At 37.1% G+C, this 27,078-nt stretch overlaps 1 protein-coding gene across 1 annotated transcript in view; it reads left to right on the top strand.

Moving 5' to 3' along the window:
* Positions 1-3,037: 3,037 nt before the first annotated feature.
* LOC110113624 (probable polygalacturonase) overlaps positions 3,038-27,078 on the top strand; it is a 31,511-nt gene continuing 7,470 nt past the window's right edge. Inside the window, exons 1-4 of the mRNA XM_020846274.2 lie at positions 3,038-3,803; positions 9,878-9,998; positions 21,175-21,423; positions 22,500-22,653. Coding sequence (XP_020701933.1) covers positions 3,363-3,803; positions 9,878-9,998; positions 21,175-21,423; positions 22,500-22,653 — 965 coding nt within the window. The 5' untranslated portion in view covers positions 3,038-3,362. The remainder of the gene's footprint in view (positions 3,804-9,877; positions 9,999-21,174; positions 21,424-22,499; positions 22,654-27,078) is intronic.

Raw genomic sequence — 27,078 nt, 5'->3', positions numbered from 1 at the left:
TCAAACTAATTAATTAATCTTATTAGAATAAAAATAATTCAAATAATTACTGTTCGCAATGTTTTAACTGATTGAACCAGCTGAATAAAGCTGTTTAGTTGCGTAAAATGCAAGCAAATTAATTGCATTTTACCTTTTTTCTGATCTACGGGCCTCTGAATTGTCCCAGAAATGGTGAATTATTGTCTGGAGCTTCATATTATTTTCCTTCCATTTGTTTTTCAGAGCCAGATGAATGCAGAATGCATGGATGCGTGTTGATTTGGAATATGAGTTGGGCGGTTGAGTAGAATTAGCCATTACTAAGCGACAAAATCACTCTCCATATTGAAAATTGTATCCAACATTTATGACTGTATTTATGAGATGGGGACCTGATGCTTATTTTTCCAGCATTTAGCATACTATTAAGAGAAGAAGGTGATTGTGTTGAAACACATTATAGCCTTATAGGCATGCGCATTCTCATTTGTGGTCAGTTTGATCAAATATATCATCACAGAAATCTGATTCAATTCCAATAAAATATTGATCATGAACTAAAATCTAAAGCTTCGTTTGGGTCGGCTTTCTTATTGCTTCTAAAAGCAACTTTCTTGTTCAAAAATTAAAATTTTTATACTATAAAGTTACTTTATGAAGCAGTAAGAAAGCCTTCCAAAACAAAGCCAAATAAAGCTTCAAAACTCCGATTTTTATCTCCCTTTGATCATCTCCAACCAAACGCCTAATACTCATTTGACGCCCATCGTTTGCTCCAGCTGATCGCAAAAAAATAAAATGTAATTCGTGTGAGGCTGAACAGTGCGACTCCAATATTAACATCGCAGTACTGTTCACGCACAATTTTTTGTTAATAAAAAATTATGTTAAATAAAGTTTGAGAAAGAATTTAAATAAAATATTCTTTTTTTGTGTTAGAAAATAAAGTTCGGTTGAAGACGAGTTACTGCATTTCGAAGTTTTACTGTATTTTGAAGTGAAAATTGAATTTTTCGGTTGGAGATGTCCTTAAGCTCAATTCTACTATTTCTACTAGAATCTTGATAAATACCTTCCACAAGCAACTCTAAATCCAACAATAGAAAATGAATGTCCAATTTGCGTGTACAGAAATAAGTAATAAACAAACACCAGTGGTTGAATCTTATCAAATACAATCCTTCTAATTAGAATCCGTCCTCTCATGTTCTTTATACCTGAACTCAAACAGTGCTAGAAAACTCAAAGCGCACAGAGGGCTTTGTTGCACATATTGCATAGCTGAAAATTTAATTTCATCCAACAAGCATAAAACTATATACATAACATAAATTTAATAATCTTTGCCTAAGATCACCTAATGAAATATTACTTGCCTTAGAAGCTTTATTTATGTAATTTTGATATTCATGTACATCAAAACTTATTTCATAAGCTAAAAGGTTTGAGTAGAAATCATCCCTTATGCTTAAGATTGATCAGTTCTCTGATGCTCTCTACTGAGCTATCCCATCAGCTGAAAGATTAGAAAGAAAATTGGTCTTCAGCTTACCTAACTCACATGGATAGCTCTATTACACCTTGAAATCATTTCTTCACTAAATCAAATCCCACTCTTAAGCAATAAATGATTGATGATGAGACACCAAATTAAATATATTCGCTCTACAATAATTAGTTTTAATTTTAATAGCAGCTATATACCAAATGATCTAATTTGTTTTTTCTTCTTTTGGTGGGGTAGTTACTATTTTTATTGGGGAACTTCATTAGGAATGAAGTATTAACAATGGGATTTATATACATGCATAGCATAAATAACAATGGGATCTATATACATAACATTCAAAAATAATGAAATTTACATATTTAATATATAAAATTTGCTATTTACCTACATAACAGATCAAACAATATAATAAAATTAGGGGTGTCAATAAATGACCAAACCCGTCAATGAAATCTAAAGTATATGGGTTTTGAACTGGCGGAAGTCCGACGGCGGTCGGTGGACAGGCGGAAGTCCGGTGGCGGTCAGCAGAGGGGCAGAAGTTCGGTAGTGGTCGACGAACTGGTAGAAGTCCGGCGGCAGCCAACGGACTGGCAGAAGTCAGGCGGTGGTTGGGAGGAACTCCGGCGGTGGTCGGGAGGAACTTCGACGGTGGTCGGGAGGAACTCCGGTGGTGGTCGGGATGAACTCCGGCGGTGGTCGATGGTAAGAGAGCTCCCAAACTCCTCCCTTTCTTTCCTTATTCTTCCTCCATTTTCATGTGAATAATGAGGGCCTATTTATAGTTTTTTGAGAGTAGCATGACATGTAAATATGATGAGGATCAATGTCAAAATAGGAGTGGTTTGAACGGACGGCCATATTGATCCCTTTGATTGTAAACTGTTTATTGATCATTTGAATGTCTTAATGACATCGAAATTCAGTGATCTTGGGCTCGTTGGATTCATCCCGTCGAGCCGCTCGATTTGAGTATAAGCATGTCACGTTTAGAGTTCGTTTGGTTATTCAAATTATGGTTTGAACATTCCAAATGAGCTTTGGGTCTTTGATTTGGACTCATTTGGGGTCAAATTGGTCGAATTTGTGTCTTTGGGCTCGCATTTTTGAGCATTCGGTTCGACTGTAAGTTTGCTAAAATCGGAATTAAGATAGTGTTTGATTTAATTTTTGAAGCTTACAACTCAATTTTGCTTCGTGATTGATGAAGATAAATTTTAACTGATATATCAGCTCTTATATTTTCTCTCAGGTCTCAGGTTTTTTTGTATTAAAGGTTTTTTGCTTTCTCCTATTTTGGTAGGAGATTCTTTTTGGCAGTTTTTTTCTGCTTAGAGCTTTGCTTTTTTTTTTTATATGTTAGTTCTATGTTAGATTCCTCGTATTTTTATTATTGTTTTTTCATTTCTTAATAAATGGGCAATGTTCCTAATTTTTCTCATATATATTATTGAAATATATGAAATACTGACAAACGAAATTATACAGCATCATAAATATAGACATTTAACCAAAGGAGACCGAAACTCATATATAATGAAGTATAAACCAAGCAACCAACAACTCTACAGCGCCCTAATCCATTCGTCTTCTCTCACTCTACTACGTCTTCTCCTCCGACTTCCTGCTCTTCTTAAAGCAACAACTCCCATGGGCAAAGCCCTAGATCCAGAATCAGCATTCGATCGCCTGATTCTGCCATCCTTCTTCTCTAATCCCGATCCCTTTCAGTTTCCGTGCTCTAGGCGCGATTTTCATCGCTGCGATCTTTCCATTTGTTGAAGTTTTTGAAACACGTTTGCGCATCGCAGGCTAATTGGTGGAGATAAATCACATTTGTCTGCGCTTTTTGAATCCGAATTTTCTTTGGATGATGATGATGGAAATACTGTCATGTAACGGGCGATTTCAGTTCCAGAACCCAAGGCGGAGTGTGTTGGCGGTGGTCTCCGCTCATAAGGCCCTCTTTACTGTGCTCTGGATTATAGGGTTCTCTTCTTTGTTCTTATGGCAGAGGAGCTCCGTCGAGGGGATCCGGATCTTCCTATGGGTGGCTTGGCGTCCGCCGGGCACGGCTTTGCCGAGGCTTCGACCGGTGGCGTTCAACCTCACGGACTTCGGTGGGGTCGGTGACGGAGTCACGTTGAACACTGAGGCGTTCAAGCGAGCGGTGGCTGCGATCTCCAAGTTTGAGAAGAGGGGTGGGGCGCAGCTGAACGTGCAGCCTGGGCGCTGGCTTACCGCTCCCTTTAATCTCACCAGTCATATGACTCTGTTCCTTGCGGAAGGTGCTGTTATTCTCGGGGTTGAGGTGAGCACTTCTCAATATGACCGAAATTTGTTCTCTCTTGGAACTATCTGCTCATTCTATCCTCCCACCCGCTATTTTGATATTTTTCACTCATCCGTTACTCTAGATTATATTGGAAGAGTATTCGAGCATAACGACTGTAGTAGATGATTATCTAAACTTATTGTATTAATTATAATGACACTTCTGCTCAATGTAGTGGTATCCGGATATACATTATAAATAGCATGGGAGTGTAGAACATAGAATGCACGGTTTACAGTAAAGGAAGAACAGAGAGATCAAAAGAAGATTTGGAGTGTATATTCCTTTTCCACTTAACTTTACCACTACGAATGTACAATATATACACACACGCGCGCTTAAAGTAACCAATACATCAGGTATAACTAAAGGTTAGGATTAATCAGTTAAGCACCAATGGTGATTACACCATGAGTCAGAAAAGATGACAACAACAGTGATAGTGGAAGCAGGCACTGCTAGCATTATTGTGAAACATTGGCTTGCTTATCACGCTCTCTCAAGTTAGCCATATTCTCTGAAATGATTAACTTGCTTCTAAGTTGAAGAAATCGAGGAATGGAAAGAGCTTTGATAAATATATCAGCAAGTTGATATGTTGTATGTATATGTTGAATTTGAATAATCCCATTTTTAATTGAATCTCGAACAAAATGAAAATCTATTTTAATATGTTTGGCTCGTGCACAAAAAATGGGATTAGTAGCAATTGATATGGCTGATATATTATCACAAAATAAAGTAGGAGATGAAAATGTTATTTGAAATTCATGAAGAAGCCGTCGAAGCTAGATAAGATCAATAGTTGTTGTAGCCAGAGCTTTGTATTTGACCTCTGTTGAAGAATAAGCAACCGTTTTTAGTTTCTTAACTTGCCAAGAAATTAACGTGCTGCCAAGATAGGCACAAAATCCAGTCGTAGACTTACTATCAAGAGGATCTCCAGTCCAATCGAAGTCGGTATATGCAAATAAAACAAGTTTATTGGGCAGAATAGGAAGTCCAAACCGCGAAGTACCTTTAATGTATCTTAGTAGATATTTTAATGATTTATAATCTCCTTTTAATGGTTGATGCATATATTGGCATAGTTTATTCACTGTGAAATCAATATATGGCCTTATTATCGTTAAATATTGTAAGGAGCCCACAATATGTTTGAAACATTGAGCTTCTAGTTGCAACAAAGCAGCTGAACTGTCCATAGAAAGTTTCGTAGGTATTGGATACGAAATTGGTTTGTAGTCGATCATTCTAGCCCGGTTAAGTAAATTTGCAGCATACTTGATTGAGAAAGATGCAAACATGTAGCAGTAGAAGAAACTTGCATGCCTAAAAAAGTAGATATACAACCAAGGTTTTTCATATGAAATATGTTAGATAAACTAGAAATAAATTGTTGAAGATGCAATTCATTGTTGCCAATAAGAAGAATGTCATCTACATAAACCAAAATGTAGATACTAAATGGTACTTTTGTATAACATAGAAGAGACAGATCATCACTGCTGTGTTGAAAACCAGAATTTAACAAATATGCCAAAAATATTTCAAACCACTGATGAGGAGATTGCTTTAAACTATAAATGAACTTTTGAAGTGAGCAAACATAATATGAAAATAAGTGGTCTTGAAAACTCGCAGGTTGAGACATATATACAATATTATTAAGTTTTCAATGCAGAAAAGCATTGGACACATCCAACTGTAAAATTTTCCAATGACAAGTAACGACAACTATGAGAAAATTCAAATGGTGGGAAATATAGCTATTGGACTAAATGTTTCAAGATAGTCAAACAGTCAAACCCATACTTTTGATTGCAACCTTGAGCAACATGTCTAGCTTTGTATCTTGCAATAGTACCATCCGAATGAACTTTGGTTTTAAAAATCCATTTGGAGCCCAAGATGTTATGAGTGGAGTCACGAGGGACCAATTTCCTAGTTCCTTGAGGTTGAAGAGCTTCAAATTCAACAGACATTGCCTTTCTCCATGGCTCACTCTTGACAACTTTACTAAAACAGATAGGATTAGTTGGTAGAGTAGAGTGAAGCATGCTTATAATATGTTTTGGTTTAAGATTCCTAGTTTTGGATCGAGTAACTATGGGATGTTCTGGATAACCGGAGCTAATGAAGAATCCGGTGAAGAAGAAGAAGTTGGATAGTATACTGAACCAACAGGTGATGGAAGAATAGGAGAAGGTGGAGTTTGGGAAGTTTCAACTGAAGGTGGAAGAGAAGCAGTGAATGGGTCAGCCTATATAGATGTTGAAGATGGTTTGGGAATAGATGTAACTGGTACAAATAAAGAGGGTGGAATATATGGTAGAGCTGTAGTAGAAGGTTGTTGAATAGAATTTTGGTGAAAAGGAAAAATTGTCTCAACAGAACGGACATGTTTTGTGTGAGGAACATATTAGTTGTGAGAGATGGTAAGCGGTTTATTAGATAAACGACAGTAAGTAGGGCATCAACCCAAAAATGAAGTGGAAGTTTGGCATCGAGTAATAATGTTTTAGCCGTCTCAATGACGTTTCGATGCTTATGCTCAGGCAATCCATTCTATTCGGGAGTATAAGGGCAGGAAATTTGATGAACAATACCATTTTTGCATAAATAATATTGAAAGAAATGAGAAACAAATTCTCCACCACCATCAGAATGTAAACATTTTATGTGTTTATTGAGTTGGTGTTCATTAAACCTTTTAAAACGAAGAAAAGTAGGATCATCTTCAGATTTGTTACGAAGTGGATATATCCAACAAAGTTGAGAAAAATTATCCAAAAAAAAAAAAATGATGTAATGCTTGAAACCTTGCATTGATAATATTTAGGAAGGTCCCCATACATCGACCCCGACTTCGTCCATGAACAACCGAATAAGCGAGATGTGGTCGGAATGAGAAGACACAGGCATATCACGAGCAAGATCATAAGCTAAATTGAGTTTTTCACTACATAGTATGGCATAAAAATCATCTAGACTAATTGGTTGAAGATTAGTCCGAATGACTGTTTTGAATGCCTGATACGAGCTGAGGAGACCATTTAAAGTGTACAGGATAACATTTTCAGCAGGTAAGGGAATACTGGAGGAGCCAAAAGCATCAACTTTGCTTTTAATGTCAGATAAATACTGCATCATGGATTTATCCATCATAGAGAGGTGATGCAACTCATTTTTGAGTTTAAGAATGCGTGAGTGGTTTGTCGATTGAAGAAGTTTTCCAATGGCTTGCAAGGTTCTGATAAACTAAAATCTAGGTATGGAACTGAGGATTTGGAAGAATTTCTCCATTATCAGAAATAAGCTGTTTCAGTGGTTTTGGTGTGTAACCGTCCAAAAAACCATCAGACCCGTTGGCAGTAAAAAGTTTTAAAATCTGAGAGCTCCACAGTGGATAGTTTTTAGCCGTGAGTTGGATGTTAAGAACGGATTTAACATTTATCATAAAAAAACTGAGGAATGTAAACGTCTCCCATCTTTATAGGAGATGAAGAGGGAGCTGATACCGAGGTAGACGAAGTAGTAGAAGAAGAAGACTGCTTCCACTATCACTGAGCCATTTCAGGAAAAAGAAATCTTAAAACAGTGTTTACCAACCTGAGCTCTGATACCATGTAAAACAGAATGCACGGTTTACAGTAAAGGAAGAACAGAGAGAGCAAAAGAAGTTTTGGAGTGTATATTCCTTTTCCACTTAACTTTACCACTACGAATGTACATATTATATATATATGCTTAAAGTAACAATACATCATGCATAAATAAAGGCTAGGATTAATCAGTTAAGCACCAACGGTGATTACACCGTGAGTCAGAAAAGAGAACAGCAGCAGTGATAGTGGAAGCAGGCACTGGTAGCAGTATTGTGAAACGTTGGCTTGCTTATCAGGGATTAGATAATTCTTCTGCTTTTGAATCTCGTCAGAGGAATTGAAGGAAATGGTATGCCTGGCAAATTCAAATTCATTTGCCATGTCTAGTGCACGGGTAAGAAGAGTAAGAGATTATATAGTACCTGGTATCTATACGAGCTCCTTTATTGATTGCGGCTCTTGAGTATTTTGTTCGGTCTGATTTTGCATGCTAGCGTAGGATTTTTTCTCACCCGAAAAAAAAACACATTGTTTAACATTAACTGCCACAACCCCGATGTGAGAAGAAACATAATGGGTAAAGCATGTTGTTCTCATCCATATTATTGTAATTAATATATTCTTGCTCGTTTAAGGTATTCACTTGCTAGAAGATACTATCTCAACCTTAATTGGTGGTGGTTTTCCTTTTATAAGAAAAAGGGAATACGTGGTGCAGGCAGCTCTATCAATGCGAGTATGGGGTGAGAATTTACACAACCGTACAACTACCTTGTACACAGTATTTTGATTGAAATCTATAACCTCCACGTCAAAATTGAAGCAACATAATTTTTGATCTTAGGAGTGCCTTTTATTATATCCTTGAAAACAAATAAATGAACAGTAGTCTGTCAGTACGTCCAGTGTACATAAATTGAACTGCAGTTAGCTCCCTTATCTGTAAGCCTATTTGATTTGTTAGAATTTTGCAGCCATGTCTATGAGATTTACCTAATTAGACCCAATGTAAAGATCCACTGCAGGCGGGGATATGTGTTAGTTGGCAGATGATTAACTGATTTGGTTGTCAATTGATGATGCCATATATAACAAAACCTGGATTAAGAATCTATACAATTAATTAGCATTTATTGCATGGCATTTATGTACCCTCTCCACTGCAGGTGGGGACTAAAATGAATTCAAGCGGTTATCTGTTCATCAATGACCAAAAAAGATAGTAAAGCAAAAAGAGGAAACTTCGTGATATTCATTCATTTAAAGATCTGGTGTGTAAAAATAGCATGAAATTAAAAAGGAAAAAGAAAATAAAAGACTGGCCCAACAACGATGCTAGCTTAAAAAAAAAAAAACGATGCTAGCTTATAACATACAACCACTAGCCCATGCTAGCTTTAAAAAAAAAAAAACGATGCTAGCTTATAACATACAACCACTAGCCCATGCTTCTTTTATTGCTTATATTCAACAAATACTATTTATTTATAATTAAAACAATTAAATGAACTGATTGGATTACTAGCCAGGTCAATTCGATCTATGCTTGGATTGAAAAATGTGTGATCCAATTTTATGGCTTTTTGCTCGGCTCAATAACTTTGGTTTGGACCTGTGGGATGGAGGGTAGAAGTTGCTCTAACTTGACAAGCTTGCCAAGTAGATGGATTTAATGGAAAGGAATAGGAAGGACAATGAGTAGGTCAGAGGAAAAACTTCTAGAAGTTTTACAAAGAAACTTGTATAAATGCTTTGTGTATCCGTTTCTTGGTGCCATAGTTGAAACTAAAGTCAAAGAAAGTTTACTCTTTCCATCCCCGATGTGTGCCAAGAGTGGGACAACTGTGATGGAGGTGTGATATATGCCATTTATCAAACAAGTTCCTGCCCATTTTAAGTTATTTATGTGTGTGAAATATAGTTATGCTTTTAGGCGGGAAAAATTTTTAGCCCATAAACTTAAGCTTCAGTTGCAGTTCGATACTTGGAAGAGAAAACCCCCAGTAACCAAGACACGTGATGGTTAGAAGTCTTGTAAAGCAGGCAAGGCAACGTACTATTAAAATCATTACTGCACATTTCATATTTTTTTATTCTATTTTATTCTGTCAGGTAGACTATATAACTGACTATAGAGGAGGTGTAAATTAGAACTAGCTAAAACTAACACTAGGAAAGAAAGTCTGGCCTTGGCAAACTTGTATCTTCTGTTTGCTAAAGTATTTCTGAAATTAAGATAACCACCTAAATAGGAACCAATAAACTTTGTGAATTGGTAATTCGTTAGTGTTGCATTCCTCTTTAAAAAAAATTCATCTATTATCTTTTTGTAAATTATTTGTACTTTGGAACTTTGCATTTTCTGGTTTTTAGTGAATGGTATGGTAAGGGTAACTTCCTTTGCATGCAAAGCATTCTTATTTATTTATTTTTTGTTTACAGGATGAGAATCTATGGCCATTGATGCCTCCACTACCATCATATGGATATGGGAGGGAGCATAAAGGACCTCGATATGGAAGCTTAATCCATGGTCAAAAAATTGTGGATGTAGTTATAACAGGTTGGTTGTCATAGAGCATCTTACTGTTTAATCACTTCTTTCCTCATATTCTTTTTTAAATAAAGCTTGTCAATAAAACAAGGAAGTAGTCTTGTAGCAGACAAAAAAGTAAGGACTTCAGAAGTACTCTTGTAGTAGACAAAAAAGTAAGGACTTCAGAAGTACTCTTGTAGTACATGAACTAATTCAATGGCTGGTATTTAACCAAAGGAAAAAAAGAAAATTTTATTTCCAAGCCTGGCATTATCATCCACTGTACTATGCCCCACTTAGTTTTTTCTTGTTCTTTTGAAATCAATGTTGCTTTAGTGTTTGTTTCATTTAGTTTCTTTTGTTGCACTTTATAGTTTTAGCATGTACCAATAATCATAAACTATTTCATTTGTGTTATGCCAAAGTCAGCTATTGAGTTGAATAATTAATCATATAGAGAAGTTCGCCTTACTTGAATGATAAGGAATTAAGGACTGTTCTTTTGCAAGGCTGTTTAAAGAGTTATCACAGAAAAGTGATTTGTGTTACATTTTTGCGCTTGACTGGTATTGTCATTCTGAAAATATATATTTCTTGTTGAATTAATTATCAGTTGCTTTTAACTTTTCAAGCTTTTCTTTGATTTTAATTTTCTATGTGCAAGTGTAAATTCAAGTTTGATTAGTTCGTTGGTATTTTAATTGGTCTACACAATATGGTACCTTTTTCAAAGTATTAGTGATTTTTTCCGTAGCTCGACATCCTTATATCTTTAAGTTTATTGTGAACTGTTCAAGATATCAAACACTATGGACTACTGAGAAGTTTACATTTATTTATTCTTTTGTTTTATAAATGAACTAAGCTTTTTTCTTAAGTTTATTCTCCAGTAACTGAAATGTAGTTGCTTTTCTTTCTGCACCCTTCTTTGCTAGTAACACCGAGTCATATTTATCGGCTTGGTTAAAATCTACTCTACCCAGATTAAATTCCAATCACCCCCACCCAACTATATGAAGTGTTTTAATGAGCATGGTTTAGTTATAGCGACCTAGGTTTAATTCAAATCCTCAATGTATTTGGATTATAATTATCCTTAAGTTTAGTATGAAATGACATTTTGATATGGGATCCGTGTTAAGTAGATCGTTGCGCGGTGTGATCCAATTTGCTTTATCATTCGAGGGTATGTCATTTGATGAAAAAAAAAAAGAGGGTAAGGGAAGATGGATATTGGCCTTATGATTGTTAATTGGGTAGAGGAGATTGGCGAGGGCAATGGACTCGTGAGTGAAATAAAACAAATGCCCAAAAAAATTTGTATTGTGTATGATGAGTTTCTTAGGCATCCTAATTTACTTTCAAACTTAGCATTTGTAGGATAGAGGAGGTGTGAATTACAGAAACTCATCCTCTATTGGTTTATACTTAAAGAGGTTTTCTAGAATGAACCATAATCATGAGGTTTCACGTATTAAATCTCTTCCTAAATGTATGCTCTGAGTTCAGGGAAGATCCAATTCTTAGGTATATTTCAGGGATAATTTGGTGCAATGCTTATATGTATAATGCCTAAATATATAATTAAATTGAAAAAGTCAAAATAATACAGTGACCCAGCAAATAAGGTCGCCACTTCTGGATGGCTAGCGCAATTGCCATCAACTCTCTTACATAGATTGACTTTAACCTAGCTTTAGCTGTCAACACTTGGCTGAATAAGCTATGGGTCGGTGGCTCTGCATGAGTGCTGCTCCCAATCCATACCCTGAGACATCTGTCTCTAGTCTCTACTACAAAAACCTGAGTTAAATCTGATATAGCCAAGACTGGTATGGTGGTCATGGCCTTCTTCAGCCTTTCAAAAGCTACTGTGGCCTCCTCCCCCCACAAGAAGTTATCTTCTTCAATTGTTCTGTCAGTGGATAGGCTATGGTGGTATAGTCCCTCAAGAACCTCCTGTAGTAGCTTGTTAGCCCTAAAAATTCCTTCAACTCCCTAAGATTCATGGGAAGTGGTCATCTTAACATAGCCTCAATTTTAACCAGATCAGCAGCCACCCCCTCTTGAGATACTACTTGTCCCAAGTATTCCACACTAGGCTGTGCAAAACAACATTTCTTCAAATTAACCCTCAGTTGCTGCTCCTATAACACCTCTAGAACTGTCCTCAAATGCTCAATGTGTTCCTCCTCTGACCTGTTGCACACAAGAATATCATAAACGAAAACCAACACAAATCTCCTGAGGTAGGGTCGGAACACGCTATTGATGAGCGGCTGGAAAGTGACTGAGGCATTAGTGAGGTCAAAAGGCATCACCAAGAACTCATAGTGCCCCTCATGTGTTCTGAAAGCAGTCTTTGGCACATTATCATTTTTCATTCTATATGATGGTACTTTGACTTTAGATCTATCTTGGTGAAGATAACTGCCCCACTTATCTCATCTATCATTGGGATATGAAATTTGTCTGGCATAATTTTCTTATTCATAGCCTTATAGTACACGCAAAATCTCCAACTCCTATCCTTTTTCTTAAGCAGTAGCACTGGACTAGAAAAAAAGACTCCTCACTAGGCCGGATAATCCTTGTCTCTAGCATTTCTCTGATCAATTTCTCAATTTTATCATTATGAAATTAAGGATAGTAGTATAGCCTGACACAGATGGGTGACACCCCTTCCCTTAGGTTGATAGCATGTTCCTACTCCCTCGGCAGTGGAAATCCCTAAGGTGGCTGAAAAACCTCACTGAAATTTCGAATCAAGGGCTGTACTGAAGGAGGAATGCCCCCATCCTCCTCTAATCTGATCCCCTCTAGCCTCATTAGCTCCACCAAGAAACCTTCCCTCACCTGTATGTTTATCATCATGTTTTTAAGTGACACCATGGCTTTGGAGAGCCCTACATCTCCCTTGATCACTACACTCCTCCCCTCCACCACCAACTCCATCGTTAATGCTCCCTAGTTGACCTTGATAACTTCATCCCCAAGATGACATCAATACTCCCTACCTCCAATGGGAGAAAATCCTCCCTCACCTAAATCCCCTATATGGTCAACACTACTCCCCTACAGATTCTCTAGCCCGTCTCCACCTTCCCTGTACCCATCATCACTCCATAGTATCATGTCTCCACCAATGTCACCCTGAATTGGTCCACGACTTGATTGAAGATGAAATTATGGGTAGTCCCACTATCAATCAACACCACTACCTCCCTGTCTGCTATTCCATATTCACTTTCATGGTATGACTCGGAATGAATCCTACCACTGAGTTGAGGGAGTCATCTACCACATCTAGGTATAGCTTATCCTCCTCCTCTACCGCTGTGTCACTCTCACCTCCCTTCTCAATTTCGTCGTCATCACAGGCGGTGAGAACCTGAAGAGTTCAGTCCATACACCTGTGCCCTAAAGTATACTTCTCATCACATCAGAAGCATAATCCCTTCGCATTCTTCTCCTGCATCTCCCTCTCCATCAGCCTTTTGAAGTTTCCCCTACTTCTCCTCCTACCGGCTTCTTCCTTGGTGTCTCACGAAGGTTGCTCGGTGTCGTCCCCTTGGGTGCTAAGAGAGTGGTTGTCATCCAGTATGAGCAACCTTAATTGTTGCCTCTGGCTCCCCTCTCTTGATACTTCTGATCCTCAACCAGCTAGGCTAACTCCATAGCCTCTCCCAAATCACGAGGTTTCATGACTCTCACAATTGCCCGGATTTTTGATTTGAGCCCCTTCATGAAATTCTTCTCTAAAACAGTCTCAGACAGTCGACTCGTCAGACACTCAAATCTCTCGCAGTATTCTTCCGCCGAGCCTTCCTGTACTAGGGCAAAGAAATGCTCATAGACGTCCCCTCCCCTTTCTGTTCGGAAACGTTCCGGTAAGCACTCTTTGAACTCCCTCCAACTCCGTATGGTCCTCCTCATGTCTCTCCACTGGTACTAAGTCAAAGCATTTCCTTTCAAACATAGGCTAACTATCGTCAATTTCTCCTCCTCCGTCAACCCATTGATAGCGAAGTATCTCTCTACCTTGTAGATCCACCCATGTGCATCATTCCCTTAAAAAATGAGAATTTTATGTTTCCTGGCCTTCTGATACCCTCCATTTCCCCTAATTCCCCCATAGTTTCCCTTTCCCCAGGTGTCCCGATTTTCCTTTCCACGTTCATACACAAACCCTTCTTCAAATCCTCCTCTCCTTCCTTCAAAATCAGCCCCACGCCGGCCATAATTTCCATCCCTTCTTCCCCAATCAACACCCCCTTGGCTCATACCACATATATCCATGCCTCTCCCCATACCTACCACCTCTCTTCTTCCTCTGGAAGGCCTTCCTCTGGAAAGGCTCCAAAAGGGCCTTCTCCCCTTTCCCTCTAAGATCTCTACATCATTTTCATCACTACGAATTTCAGAATTCATATTTCTCTCTACCGGCCCTCTTGCTTCAGATGCAGCTGTTTGGTTTTGATGATCCTATATTTTCTTCACCATCTCCTGAAGATTCGAGAATTTGCCTTTCATGGAGGAAATTCTCTCATCCACCATCTTTTTCATTTGGCACATCTTCCCCTCAAGCCGTTCTTCCAAAGCATTCACCTTCTTGGCCGCCATTGATACCCAAAATTTTGTTAGACTCAAAATTCTGGATCTCGACCCCAAAAATAGCAAAAACCCACATTTTTTAACAAAAACCTGCTGCAAGAATTTATCGAAACAACCATCAAACAACTCGAAAAACTGCTCTAATACCAATTTGATAGGAAACCCTTGTAGAACTCAAGAGAATACTACCAAGGATGCGAATTCAGCGACTTTCCCCCACACAATTTCACGCAAATCACAAATAACAACAAAAATCACGTAGTAGTGGAGAAGAAAACGACAATATACAAGTGAACCTCTATTCAAGAGGAGGATCAATCTCTCAAAACCCTCTAGACGCCGCTAGAGCTCAAGAGCGCCAAAAGCACGTAGAAATCAGCCACCAAAAAGATGCCCTAACCCTAATACAAACTTCTACTTAAAGCAAACATAATAATAATTAAAAAAAAAACATAAGAATAATGTAAAAGGACTAAACAATCCTCACACTAACTCCCTTAGGTAGTGGACCCCACCTCAAGGGGGGCGGGATTTGAAACCTGCGGACTAGTAGGCTTGCGCCTGCTGTATTGCTAGAGGCGGCCCAAGTGTTGGGCTAGCTGGACCAGTCCTTCCTGGACCATTCTCTGCCTATCAAGTAGTTGATACGATGCAAAAATACTGTAGAAATATTGATATGATACAAAATATAGTTAATCTCACAAAACCAAATGATCTGTTTTACTCTTCCTAGTAATATGTAGTATTAAGGCTTAACTCTTGAAGGAACACTATTAATCTTAGCACAATTAGATTGATTCCTTTTCTACATTCTAAATGTAGTGGAAGAGGACTCCGATGACATGGCCTGTGATGCTGAAATTGATGGAGAAACACGTTACTTTTGTAGGTATTTAGTGAGGGCAATGGTGGAGGCTGCAAGACTTAAAGTGCGGGAGATCAATATCAATGCTCACAGGGTGTAGATTATGGTGGCTTCATGTTGATGTGAAAAGTTGCATCTTTGCTCTTGTTGATGGAGAAGACATTTGAAGGAGAACTTGTGGCATTGTTGATGGAGAAAATGGCCATAACATTCAAGATGAAGAGGAAGTTAATCATGTATGTATTGGCTACTAATGGAGATGTTTGCAGTGGGTACTTCAATGGTGATGTCACAACTTTGAGCGAAGAGAAATGGCCATTGTAACAGGCATATCTGAAGAGAGGCTTCAAAAGGCACAATAAGAAAATGATGAAGTATTATGGAATAGTTTAGAGTTAAGAACTTATTGGGACTGTTTAAGTTGATCTGGATTATGACCTGTTCATATACATCATAAGATTTGATCAAAATCCATTTGGTCTACCCCTATCTAATTCCCATTCCATTACATTCAAGTCATTAATCGAGATATCTAATCCGGCTAACAAGAGTTTATATTTACCTTAATGCTGTAATTTAATTCTGCCATTTGACCTTACTGGTTTGTCTGAAGTCAGTAAATGAGTAATGTGATGAGGACATCCACCGGAGATTTTGACGTGTTTACCATTGGTGAAATCGTAGATTGACGACTACGATTCATAGTTTCTTTTATGTTGTTTTAGTGCATCTCTTTTAATTATTTTTTTTTTCAGTTTTCCGCTTGTACCCCTATGAGGGATTTTTGTTTCATATTGTAGCCTGAGGGCATTTGTGTCTTTTATATTTTGTGCTTTGGAGGTCTATATATGAAGGCCTAGTCTTTGTATTATTTTCTAATGATGATTATAAATGATAATTCCACTTTCTTGCTTGATCTCTTGGTGAGTTCTTGAGAGGAGAAACCCTAGGCGAGGGTGAGAGCAATACTCGTCAACCTTGGTGGATTCCGAGGTTCGCGGTTCTTCGATTTCTTCTTTCTCTTTTACCTTCATACCAATTCCCTTCCTCCACCAATCGGCATCCCCTTCCCGTTGCCCCATCTCCTCCCTAAACCGAACCCCCCTTCCAACGTCGCTGACCTCCCTTGGCCACCCCAACTGCCGGCCACCACCCACCCAGCTGCCAGCCTTCACCTCTCCATCCGCCCCTTTCCACAAGCCACACCGCCGACCCCTCCCGTTGTCACATAATTTGAATTTCAAATTTCAAATTGTCATTAATTACTTTCCTAAAATACACCCTTGCTATTTAGGAAATGATATTTATTTGAATTCAATCAATTTTTTTTGAATTTCAAATACCTTCATATTATTCAAACCCAATTAGGAAGCTATCCTAATTTCAATCAAATATGAAACTGAAATCAGATTTGATTTCAATCAAATTAATTCCTTTGGATCCACATACGTTGAATCTTGACATGCTCCCTTCCCCCTCCTATGGCTGGCCCCCTTTCCGTTGTTTTTCTCTCTCCAATTAAACCCAACAACCCAATTAATACTCCCACAATTCCCTCCTAAAACCGCCGGCCCCATAGCTTTAATTGGGATTATTTTGAATTCAAATTAAACTTTATCCCTCCCATTAGAAAATCTAAAATTAAACTCAGAATTTTTTAAGTTAATTCTCCACCACTCAACCAATCCAAATCACCTCCACCTCACCATACCCAAGCCGTCCTTCTCCTCTACCTGGCCCCTTCCCTCTCCTCTCCTCCTTACCCACTAACTACCACCATCCACTACCCCTTTCCACCTCTTCCGAGCGACGGCATCACCAAAGAACACCACCCGGATACTCTCAAGCTCATGGATGGCGGATCCGGAAGTCAACCACGGCTTCGTTTACAACTCTCAAGGGCAACTTGACATCATTCAATCGTCGTTCTTTGATCCCCGATTTGGATCCGAAGACACTGTTGAAGAATACGTGGGTTGTATTCTCTTTATGTTAGTGGAAGCCATTGACGAGCAACAACCGACCGGACAATAGAAGATCACTGGACGACCACCCATTTCTCCAACTCCGGCCAACTTCTCGTTGATCAAATCCACCGACATTCTCTGTCTTTCAGTGGCATCACTCGGATTGCTGACATTCCTCCTCCATTAACCTTACTTCCAATGAGCGATCAAGAGGGAAACTCTAAGGTGAAAGCTCTATTTGTTAAGTGACGGATTATCGTTAACCGCATGTTTGTTTTACTATTTTATTGTTATTATTTCGGATTGTCCTGTTAATCTAACGTGTAATTGCATACTTGAAGCAAGTCGATAACCACGAAAACTGAAATTCTTAACTTATTGAAACATTAGTCCTATAATTTCATTACTAAAACAAGCTTCTTATTAAAACCTTGCAATTCCATTGTTTGTTCCACATCATAATGTGATTAAGCTAGAAGGAGTTTAGCTTACCGCTTAAACTGGTGTTTCAGTTCCACCACAAACACACGCAAAAACATTCATATTGTAGCTGAAATATTCTTGTTTTTGGGGCGTGAAGCTTTACCTTAACAAGCAGTCTTGAGACAGAATATTTTCTTTTTTATTTTATAAACTTACAATCCTAATTAATAGATGTAGAATAATTCTTGTCTTAAAAAATATAGTAAAATTCACAACTTTAACATATTAGATAATAAAAAAATGTTTGACAAATATTCTATTATTAAAAAAATGCATTGAAACACCCCATTTTGATCCTCCTTATAGTCAATAGAGAGTGCAGCAGCGAAGGAGAATCTGTTATATGCATTAACTGTAATCTTGTTTGTTGACTATCAACTTTGTGTTAGGAAACTTCCGAAGGTTCTAAATCCATAAATTCAATATTTGAAGCAAAAGGGGTGGGCTATTAGAGTGGATGGATGCATCTCTTACAATGAATTGATGAACAAATTGCTATAAATTATACACAATCTAATCATAATCATCATATTTACCAGTCATATCTCGATTATTTTGCTCAACTTTTCGAGTCATTCTTTATGATTTATGCTTTAACCGTTGCAAGTGGTGTTCGCTCTAGATTATGTAAATCTTTTTAGCAATTTTAATTATTACAGTTTAGTTGCATCTTTACTTCTTATTTGATTTACATTAATTTCATTTACTTTTTTTGTTGGTGCAAGCTTCGCTATTTGTTCTTATGAAGCATGAGTATCTATATGGAGATGAAGCAAATCTTGAAAATGTTGGGCATGGCTTGCTTAGGCAACATGATAACTAAAATTGACATCTCATACATTAAAAAACACATTATCATTTATGGATGTTTTTTCTAGCCTATATCTATTCAACAATATGAAGAGAATGATGTAGATGATGAATAAGAGAGGGAACCATGCACGAATAATTGGGATCTATACTGTATTTAAATAAGTGATGGAGCAGCAGAATTGTCACGAGAATTTAAATTACATAATTGAGTTATAGTGGCATGGTTGAGTTTAATTTGTCTCACACATGCAGGCAGCATGTCCAAGTGTGTTGGAATATTTTCAAGAAAACATAAAAAAATGATAGTTCAATTGATGTTTCCATCAATGTCTTTGAGGGTTTGAGCATTCAACGCTTGACAAAGTATCCCACACAACATGATTAAAAAAATTTAAAATTTAATTCATTGTAGATGCCTAAATTATGTAAGGAGCTATTTAGTTTAATGGAAAAAGAATGCAAAGTAGAAGGAATGTAAATATAAAGTAAAAGTAATGTATTAAAAATTCTTTTCAAGTTGTTTGGTTTAGTACACTACAAATGCAATGTTTTACTTTTTTTGTTTGGTTGAAGTAAAATGAATGTAAAATAAAATAACAGTGCATTTAGAATGATAGTTTATTGGAGGTAGCCAATTGTGTGGGCGTCCAAGGGCTGCAATGGTGTAGTAGTCTGATGAAGATAACATCACTTTTATCCTAGATATGTATTTGGAATTCGCTCAAAATGGGCGAATTCCAAATACACTCAAAATGAACTAGAGGATGATTTTTAAATGCACTCTCCAAATATATTGCACTTGAAATTCAACCATCCAAATGCCTAAATTTTCAAAACTCCTCCGTTTACTTTACTCCTTGCTGACAATTTGGCCAACCAAGCGGCCCCTAAATCTAATTTCTATGGTATTTTCTTCACAATTATCTTAATGTTCCTATTGTTGCCTTAGCTTGGTTTTGAGTGATTTCTTTGTGACCCAACATTTAAATCTACCACATGCAATGTCTTATGGCTTTTATGTATTAAACTTTCCAGCTAACTTTGTAAGATTTTGTCATCCCAAAATACTCTAGCAGAACCCTGCTTGTTCCCGTCCTACATCTTTTTATTCTATTTTTTATGCTAGATTCAAGAGATCTAAATTTATTATGTTTATGCATTTCTGTTTAGTTATTATTGATCGACCATTATTGCATCTGTATCATCTAAATTGAACACCATAACACTTAAGTATCTATTATTGATGCGGGCAAAAGATATAGGGAGCCTATACCCTTCGCCCACAAAAGAGAGGACGGCGGACTTCTAACGACGAAATTGAGGAGGAGAAAAGAGACGAGAACAATAGGGAAGAACAAACTCTTACATTTCAATTTTAAAACCAAATAAAAAAAACTATGACGACGACTTACAAACAACACGACAGACACCCTAAAGTTGCTGCACTTTGAGAAGAAGGATACAGGTGGAGCGGCACTTGCGTAGACTCAAGGGAAGCCAAAATATGATTTATTTTGGACTTGTGTTGACCCCCCCTTTGTCTACATCAATTATATTGATCCAAAACATATTATTCTAGCTTCTTATTAATCAAGACAACTATGATTGAGACATCATTCATTTGGTAACGCCAATACTTTTCATCCAACTACTTATTGTAAATACACATATGAACAATTTAGAAACCTTATGAACTATACTTTTGATTATTGATGAAAGCCTATCATGCGTGGTAATTTTTTTTGGTTTCTCCACAACCGATCTAGTTGAAAGAGCTCGAGGGTCAGCACTTGTTGATGTGCTGTGATGAATTTTTGGAAAGCAGAAGGGATAATAGAGTTGGAGTTGTTTAATGGTTGGAGATGAACACACTTTGGAGTGAAGACTGCTGTGTTGGTCATAAGGGAAACTGTCCGGTCATTGGATAGGGGAGGTTGAGAGAGGACAGATAGCTAGGGGTATGTTGACGTGGTGGTTGGAGTAGACGCAACCGGTGATGATGGTTGGACTAGGGAAGGTTTAGTTGAACAAGAAGCCACTGCATTGCTTTACCACTGCTAGCATTATGGCTGAGTAGAGAGATACTTGTTGATCTTTGGTGTTTTAAGATGTGAGAGTGAGATAGTGAGTTGAAGAAAAGATTAGATGAATCATTTTGAAATATGTACAAGTTTGTTTAATAATTCATGCTAATTTGAACAAGGCAAATTTTTTTTTTTTTGAAAATTTAGTAAAGAAGGTTTTGAGGTGTCCTTTTGAGTTTATGAAGTGTTTGATGGAACTTTGGATTTGTGTTACTTCTAAGCAGTTAACCCATTGTATTTCAAACATGTAATTTTTTGAGCATTAATGATGAGAAGGCTCAGTACAAGGGATATCCTGAGGATCACTCTTTCATGTGGTCAAAGCCAAAGCGAGCTACTAATTTTGCTGTTAAGAAATTATCCTATTTTTTCTTCAGGTCACAATGGCACTATAGACGGGCAGGGCAAATCATGGTGGACAAAATTTCGCAGGAGAAGTCTTAATTACACTAGAGGTCCTCTTGTACAATTTATGTGGTCAGATCACATAAATATTTCTAACATAACACTCATGAATTCACCATTCTGGACTCTTCATCCTTATGACTGTAAGAATATTACTATTTCAAAGGTTACAATTTTGGCTCCTATTTCCGAAGCTCCAAACACCGATGGCATAGATCCAGGTAAACAGTCACACTTAACCTTTGAATTCTTCAATGTTTTGTCATATATTTCTCGTTATTGGCTGCAAATCTAGTCTTTGTTTTTCAGTTGTCTTTTGTATTGCTAAAAACTTAAACAAGATTGGGATTGTGAACGATGTGGCATTCTTGAATGATTCAAATGTTATTTCCTATCCATCTGTTCCTTATGGTTTGTAATGTCACTCCTGTAGTAGCCTTGGTTCCTTAGGTCCATGTGTTAGAGAAATGGGGTTTTCGTTGGAGAAATTTATTTTAGTAATGCTTGGACTTGCTTCAACCATGATCTGTTTAATTGAGAAGACTTGTATGAACAACTACGGGGGAGATGGATTAGTTTAGAGGCAATAATAGTGTTCTCTGGGCATGCTAACCCCATAATGTATCATTTTTACGAAGTCTTAACTTGTTTTGAATCTGCTCTGTTCTTATTAAAAGACGTATATAATTGACATGATATATTTGCCATAACTACGATATCAGATAAGTAAGCATGTATTCAGTTTAGGATATTGATAACAATCAGTTTAGGATATTGATAACAACTATGGATAATTGGATATTGATATGATAATTGCAATAGCACAAGCTCAAAAATTTCTTTTATACGTAATAGTATTTTATGTTGTTGCCTTGTTAGTTTTTTTTTTTGGTTTATGTGCCCTCAGCTGCCTCTTTTTTTTTTGCCAAACCTAGATTTATATATGTTTCTTTTCTTAGTCCGGCTGTCTCTTATTTTTGTTGGCAGATCTAGAATCTTTGTTTATTTTTTGTACCATAAGATACTTTCTCAACGTTACTTGGGAAAGCCTTTTGGACTACCTATGCTGTGTGCGCAGAACTGTCGATTGGTTTTTTAATACTTCATTTCTCACTACTGACACAACTAATTTGTGAATGTCGTATGTAAAAACATTATTAGAAAATCTTATCATAACGATTACTTTCCTATCAAAGAAAATTTTGCTGAACAATGTTTTTATCAACTATTATCAAATCTTAATTTTGTATTGTACATACCCAGTGACAATTTTTTTCTTGGATGTGTTTCATTGCAGATTCTTGTGAGAATGTGGTAATAGAGAATTGCTACATAAGCGTTGGTGATGATGGAATAGCAATTAAGAGCGGTTGGGATCAGTATGGAATCAAATATGGGCGACCTTCCACCAATATTGTTGTTCGGAATCTCCTTATTCGCTCTTTGGTTAGGTGAGGCACTTTTTCCCAGATTATGCATTTATGGGCAGCCTTAAAATTGCTATTGAAAGACTTCTCGGCATTACAAACCCTTTCTTAGTCTTGAACATTATTTTCTCTTAACTGGTGATGTTGCATACTTCATATATTTTATACAAATACACAAAGATCGCAGTACACCTTGAAAATGTTTAAATGTTTAATCATTATGTTTCAAAGATGATTTTTTTTATATATCTAATAACTTGGGAAACACTGTCGTTGCCAGGTCCCAAGTCCTAGATGAGAAAAGTGGAGGGTTGCGTTAGGTAGTCGACAGCCAGCGTAAAACTTGTCGAACAATAATGATATGAATCCTTTAAGAAATTGTCTCCGCTGATAATTGGGAAATATATAAAGTGGCTCGTAAGGATGCTAAGAAAGCAATATGCGATGCAAAGACATTAGCTTTTAGTGATTTATATAATAGATTAGACACTAAAGAGAGAAATATATATGTATAAGTTAGTCAAACAAAGAGATAGGAGTAATAAGGATTTACTTCAAGTGAAGTGTATTAAGGATGAAGATCAAAAAATATTTTTCTTAGAAGATGATATTCAACAAAGGTGGATGTGTTTAAGCTGTTTTCTAAAAATATATATAATGTAGGCCTGTCTTTTTGATGCAAGCCCAAGCCTTACAGCCCGCCTAGAGCCTTGGAACTTCATGTGGCCATTGGAAGTTTTTCATTAGAAGCGTGACATGGTCATAGGACTCCCACTTATGTGTCTATACACATTTACATGTCCTACATATCCATATTAGTATGATAGTTATATTTATATTCACAGACGAAATCAGACATTGATTCATATGTTGTGACTGCTATGTTTTTACATATACCATATGGTCTTAGTTCATATGCGATGCCCTATTGTAGGGCTGCCCAATCCTAGTCTATCCCGTGACTTTGCTACAGCCTACAATTGTTATAAATTTGGGCTTGAAACAGTCTAAAGTTGCCTATTCATGTGCTAGGCTAGGAAGATGAACCCAGCTGTTTATTTGAGTTCTGTAAATAAGAATGGAGGTTACATGCATGGGCCATGTAAACATGATTTTGTACATAACGTTTGCATCCATCAACATGTAAAATAATTTTCTTTCAGTTCTTTTTCATTCTTCATTAGCTTACTAGCTTTCGATGCATGTGTGCATCTATGATGCACCGACTTCTTCCCCTCAGAGAGGTATGCAATGTTCGACACGTATCAGACACACCTCTGACACATGTTGGACATGCCTAAGATGTGTTTGATTAAAAAAATAGTAAAAATAAATTCGACACGCACCTTAAATCTTTTAGGAATAAAAAACAAATTTCTTCTATTTCAAAATTTTATTTATTACAAAAATGAAAACTTTATTTCTTATCTCCTCTCCACTGTCCCAAATCAAACGACTACACTCATTCCCCCATTTCATGAACATTCACATTTCATTTCTCTCGTGGGTTGCGATTAGGATTTCATAACAACGCCCAATGTCATCTCAAAATTGTCTTTCGACGCCGTCACAAGATCAACATTTCAAAACCATCTCAATATTGAAGTCTAACGCTGTCTTGACATGACGCTTGACATTATCAATTTCTACACCCACAATTATGCCATCGTGTTGTCTCAACATTTCATCTTTGTTTAGCATCATCTAAACATTGATGGACAACCGTTTCAACATCTCAACATTGACGTTCGATGCCCATTGCATAACATTGATGCTCGACTCTTTACAAAATTGTTGTCTCCCATCTCGATGCCTGACATAAGACATCAACGATCGACTCTCAACATCTTAATATTTATTATTTTAAGCACGAATGCTATTTAAATGATTTATTATTTCTCAATTATTTTTACTATTCTGTATATTCAATTTTTATATACTATATTTAAGATATGAATATAATGTAGTGTCCAACTCATATCTATGTCTTATATTTTCAATAATTGATGACTTATCACCGTGTCAGTGTCTGTGCATCATAAGTGTGCATATATCCAACATATTATAGTATCACGAGACTTCATGATATAATCTTAAGCTTTTTGAGAAGGTTGGCTCTATAAGTGTCTATTTGATAGGTATTGCTCCAAATTCTTAAAGGATAAAGTATTTTTTATTTCCTTTTTCTAGCAGCTCATATAATCATTCAGTTTAATAGACTAATATGAGCAGGGGTGGATCCAGCTTCTTTTTTCAGGGTGGGCAAAAATATTTTTTTTTGTGGGGATGGGCAAAGATGCTTATGATTTATAAAATGAGGGCAAAAAATTTTTTTGAGAGGGGGCAAAATTCCAAAAATACCCAAAATATTCCAAACAATCCCTCTAAAATAAAAAATAATAATTTTTTGAGGGGGGAAAATGCCCCCCCCTCAAGTCAATGGGGGTCTGCCCATGAATATGAGTTATGTTGGTCTTAATAGTGATAAGCACAGTTTGAAAAAAAAAATTCCAACAAACATTGAGAAATCATTTATTTCAAATATTATTTACCGCAAGATAGAGGATCAAGTGCATGACAAGATTTTAGTATGGTTAAGTAGATATGATGTAGTTACGTAAGAAAGAAGTAGAAGAGAAATAGGGTAGAAAGAAAGTGGAATATTCCATTTCTTTCAATTGCTGAAAACAGGACCTATAAATAGATGTTTACATAGGTGTAAAACTTGGAATAAAAAAAAAACATATTCTAGTAATAAAGGAAGTTTGAATGATACACCCAGTTTTTGAAGAAAAAAAAAACTAGTAAATATAGCAGCTAGAATTCATTGAAATCTGCCTCCCAATTGCACCACTTTAGTAACCAAACTTGAAACGGCAAGTTGGCAAAGCTTGAGTGGCTGTAGGAGTTACGAATACAGGAACGACTACGTGCTTTCCTTTATTTTACCTAGCAGGATTTATATGTAGGGAGAAAACTGCTAGCTTTTACTATGCAGGAAATTAGGGGTGTCAATATTTGACACTACCCGAAAATCCGACTCGAACCCGACACGAAAATTTCTGGTTCGAGTCAACCCAAACCCGAAACTGATCTAGTCCGGGTTGACCCGGAAAACCCAAAATCTACCCAGATAGACGTTTCCCGCTCTCTTCCATCCTGTCGCGTCACTTGCGTCTGAAGAGACGTCGCGTCAGTCACTCATGCCGTCAAGCGTCCACCAATCATCTGCGTTAGCCGCGTCCGCCAGGCCAGCGATCCACATCCGTCATCCGCCTTAGCCTTAAGCGTCAAACCGAATAGCTAATAGGGTCACATCCGGCCATCTGCGACTCTGCCATCGTCGCCGTCCCACGCACCGTGACACCAGTGTGGTCCATTCGATTGATTGCATCCGGCCATCCGCCATGCTCGGTAGCTCGCAAAATGCCAAAGTATGGTAAACCCGCGTCCAACATCCCACTTTTAGGTCGTGTCGGGTTGATCCGAACCCGAAGTGGGTCGGGTTAGGGTCTGAAAAACAGACCCGTTTGTAAAACAGGTCAAGTTTGGGTTGAATCAAATTGTGCCGGGTCAGTTCCGGGTTTGACCCGAACCCGCCCCGTGACCCGAAATTGACACCCCTACATGAATTGCCATTTAGGAAGGAGGCTTGCTGTCCACACACATGATAATAATATAATATCTTGTTTGGGTTGTGTGCAAGTATAATTGGTGATCAATTAATATTGTTCTAACCCTCTTTGATAAGGGAGACAACCCTCATTTTAACACTCCTGTCAATTTGAATTGTATATATCATATAAGCCAAAGTTTCAATAATTTTTTAAATAAGGGCCTTATCAATCTTTTGGTAAGACTGTCAGCAGTCCACTCTAAGGAGTGAATATATAAAACACATAGATCTCTATTTTAAAATTTATCTTTGATAAGGTTTCGATTTATACCTCCACATTGTTGGTTCGATCAACAATGAGGATTAGATATTCTAAACCGATATTCTAGGATTAGATGGGGGCATTTAAAGAATATTAATAAAAATATTTTTTAGAGTAATATTTTTGATCTTAAGATTTTGTCTGTGCATGAGGATGCTAATGTTATTTTTGATAAGGTTTCGATATTCTAGGATTAGATGGGGGCATTTAAAGAATATTAATAAAAATATTTTTGAGAGTATGATTTTTAATTTTAAGATTTTGTCTGTGCATGAGGATGCTAATTTTATGTGGGAAAAAGTGGCTAGTGATATTAAGAATATTGCAAAAGATGTGCTTGGAGTATCAAAGGGAAAAACTCATAATAGTAAAAATAGTTGGCGGTGGAATTCAAATGTGCAAGAAAAGATTAAAAATAAGAAGATTTGTTATAAAAATTGGTTTAATTTTAAAAATTTCGATAATTGGGAAAGATATAAAGAGCCTCGTAAGGAATCTAAGAAAGCAATAT

The sequence above is a fragment of the Dendrobium catenatum genome, unplaced genomic scaffold (assembly GCF_001605985.2).
Source record: "Dendrobium catenatum unplaced genomic scaffold, ASM160598v2 fragScaff_scaffold_847, whole genome shotgun sequence".
Classification (NCBI taxonomy): Eukaryota; Viridiplantae; Streptophyta; class Magnoliopsida; order Asparagales; family Orchidaceae; genus Dendrobium; species Dendrobium catenatum.
Note: the sequence above shows the minus strand (reverse complement) of the source record. Positions and strands in the feature narration are given on the sequence as shown.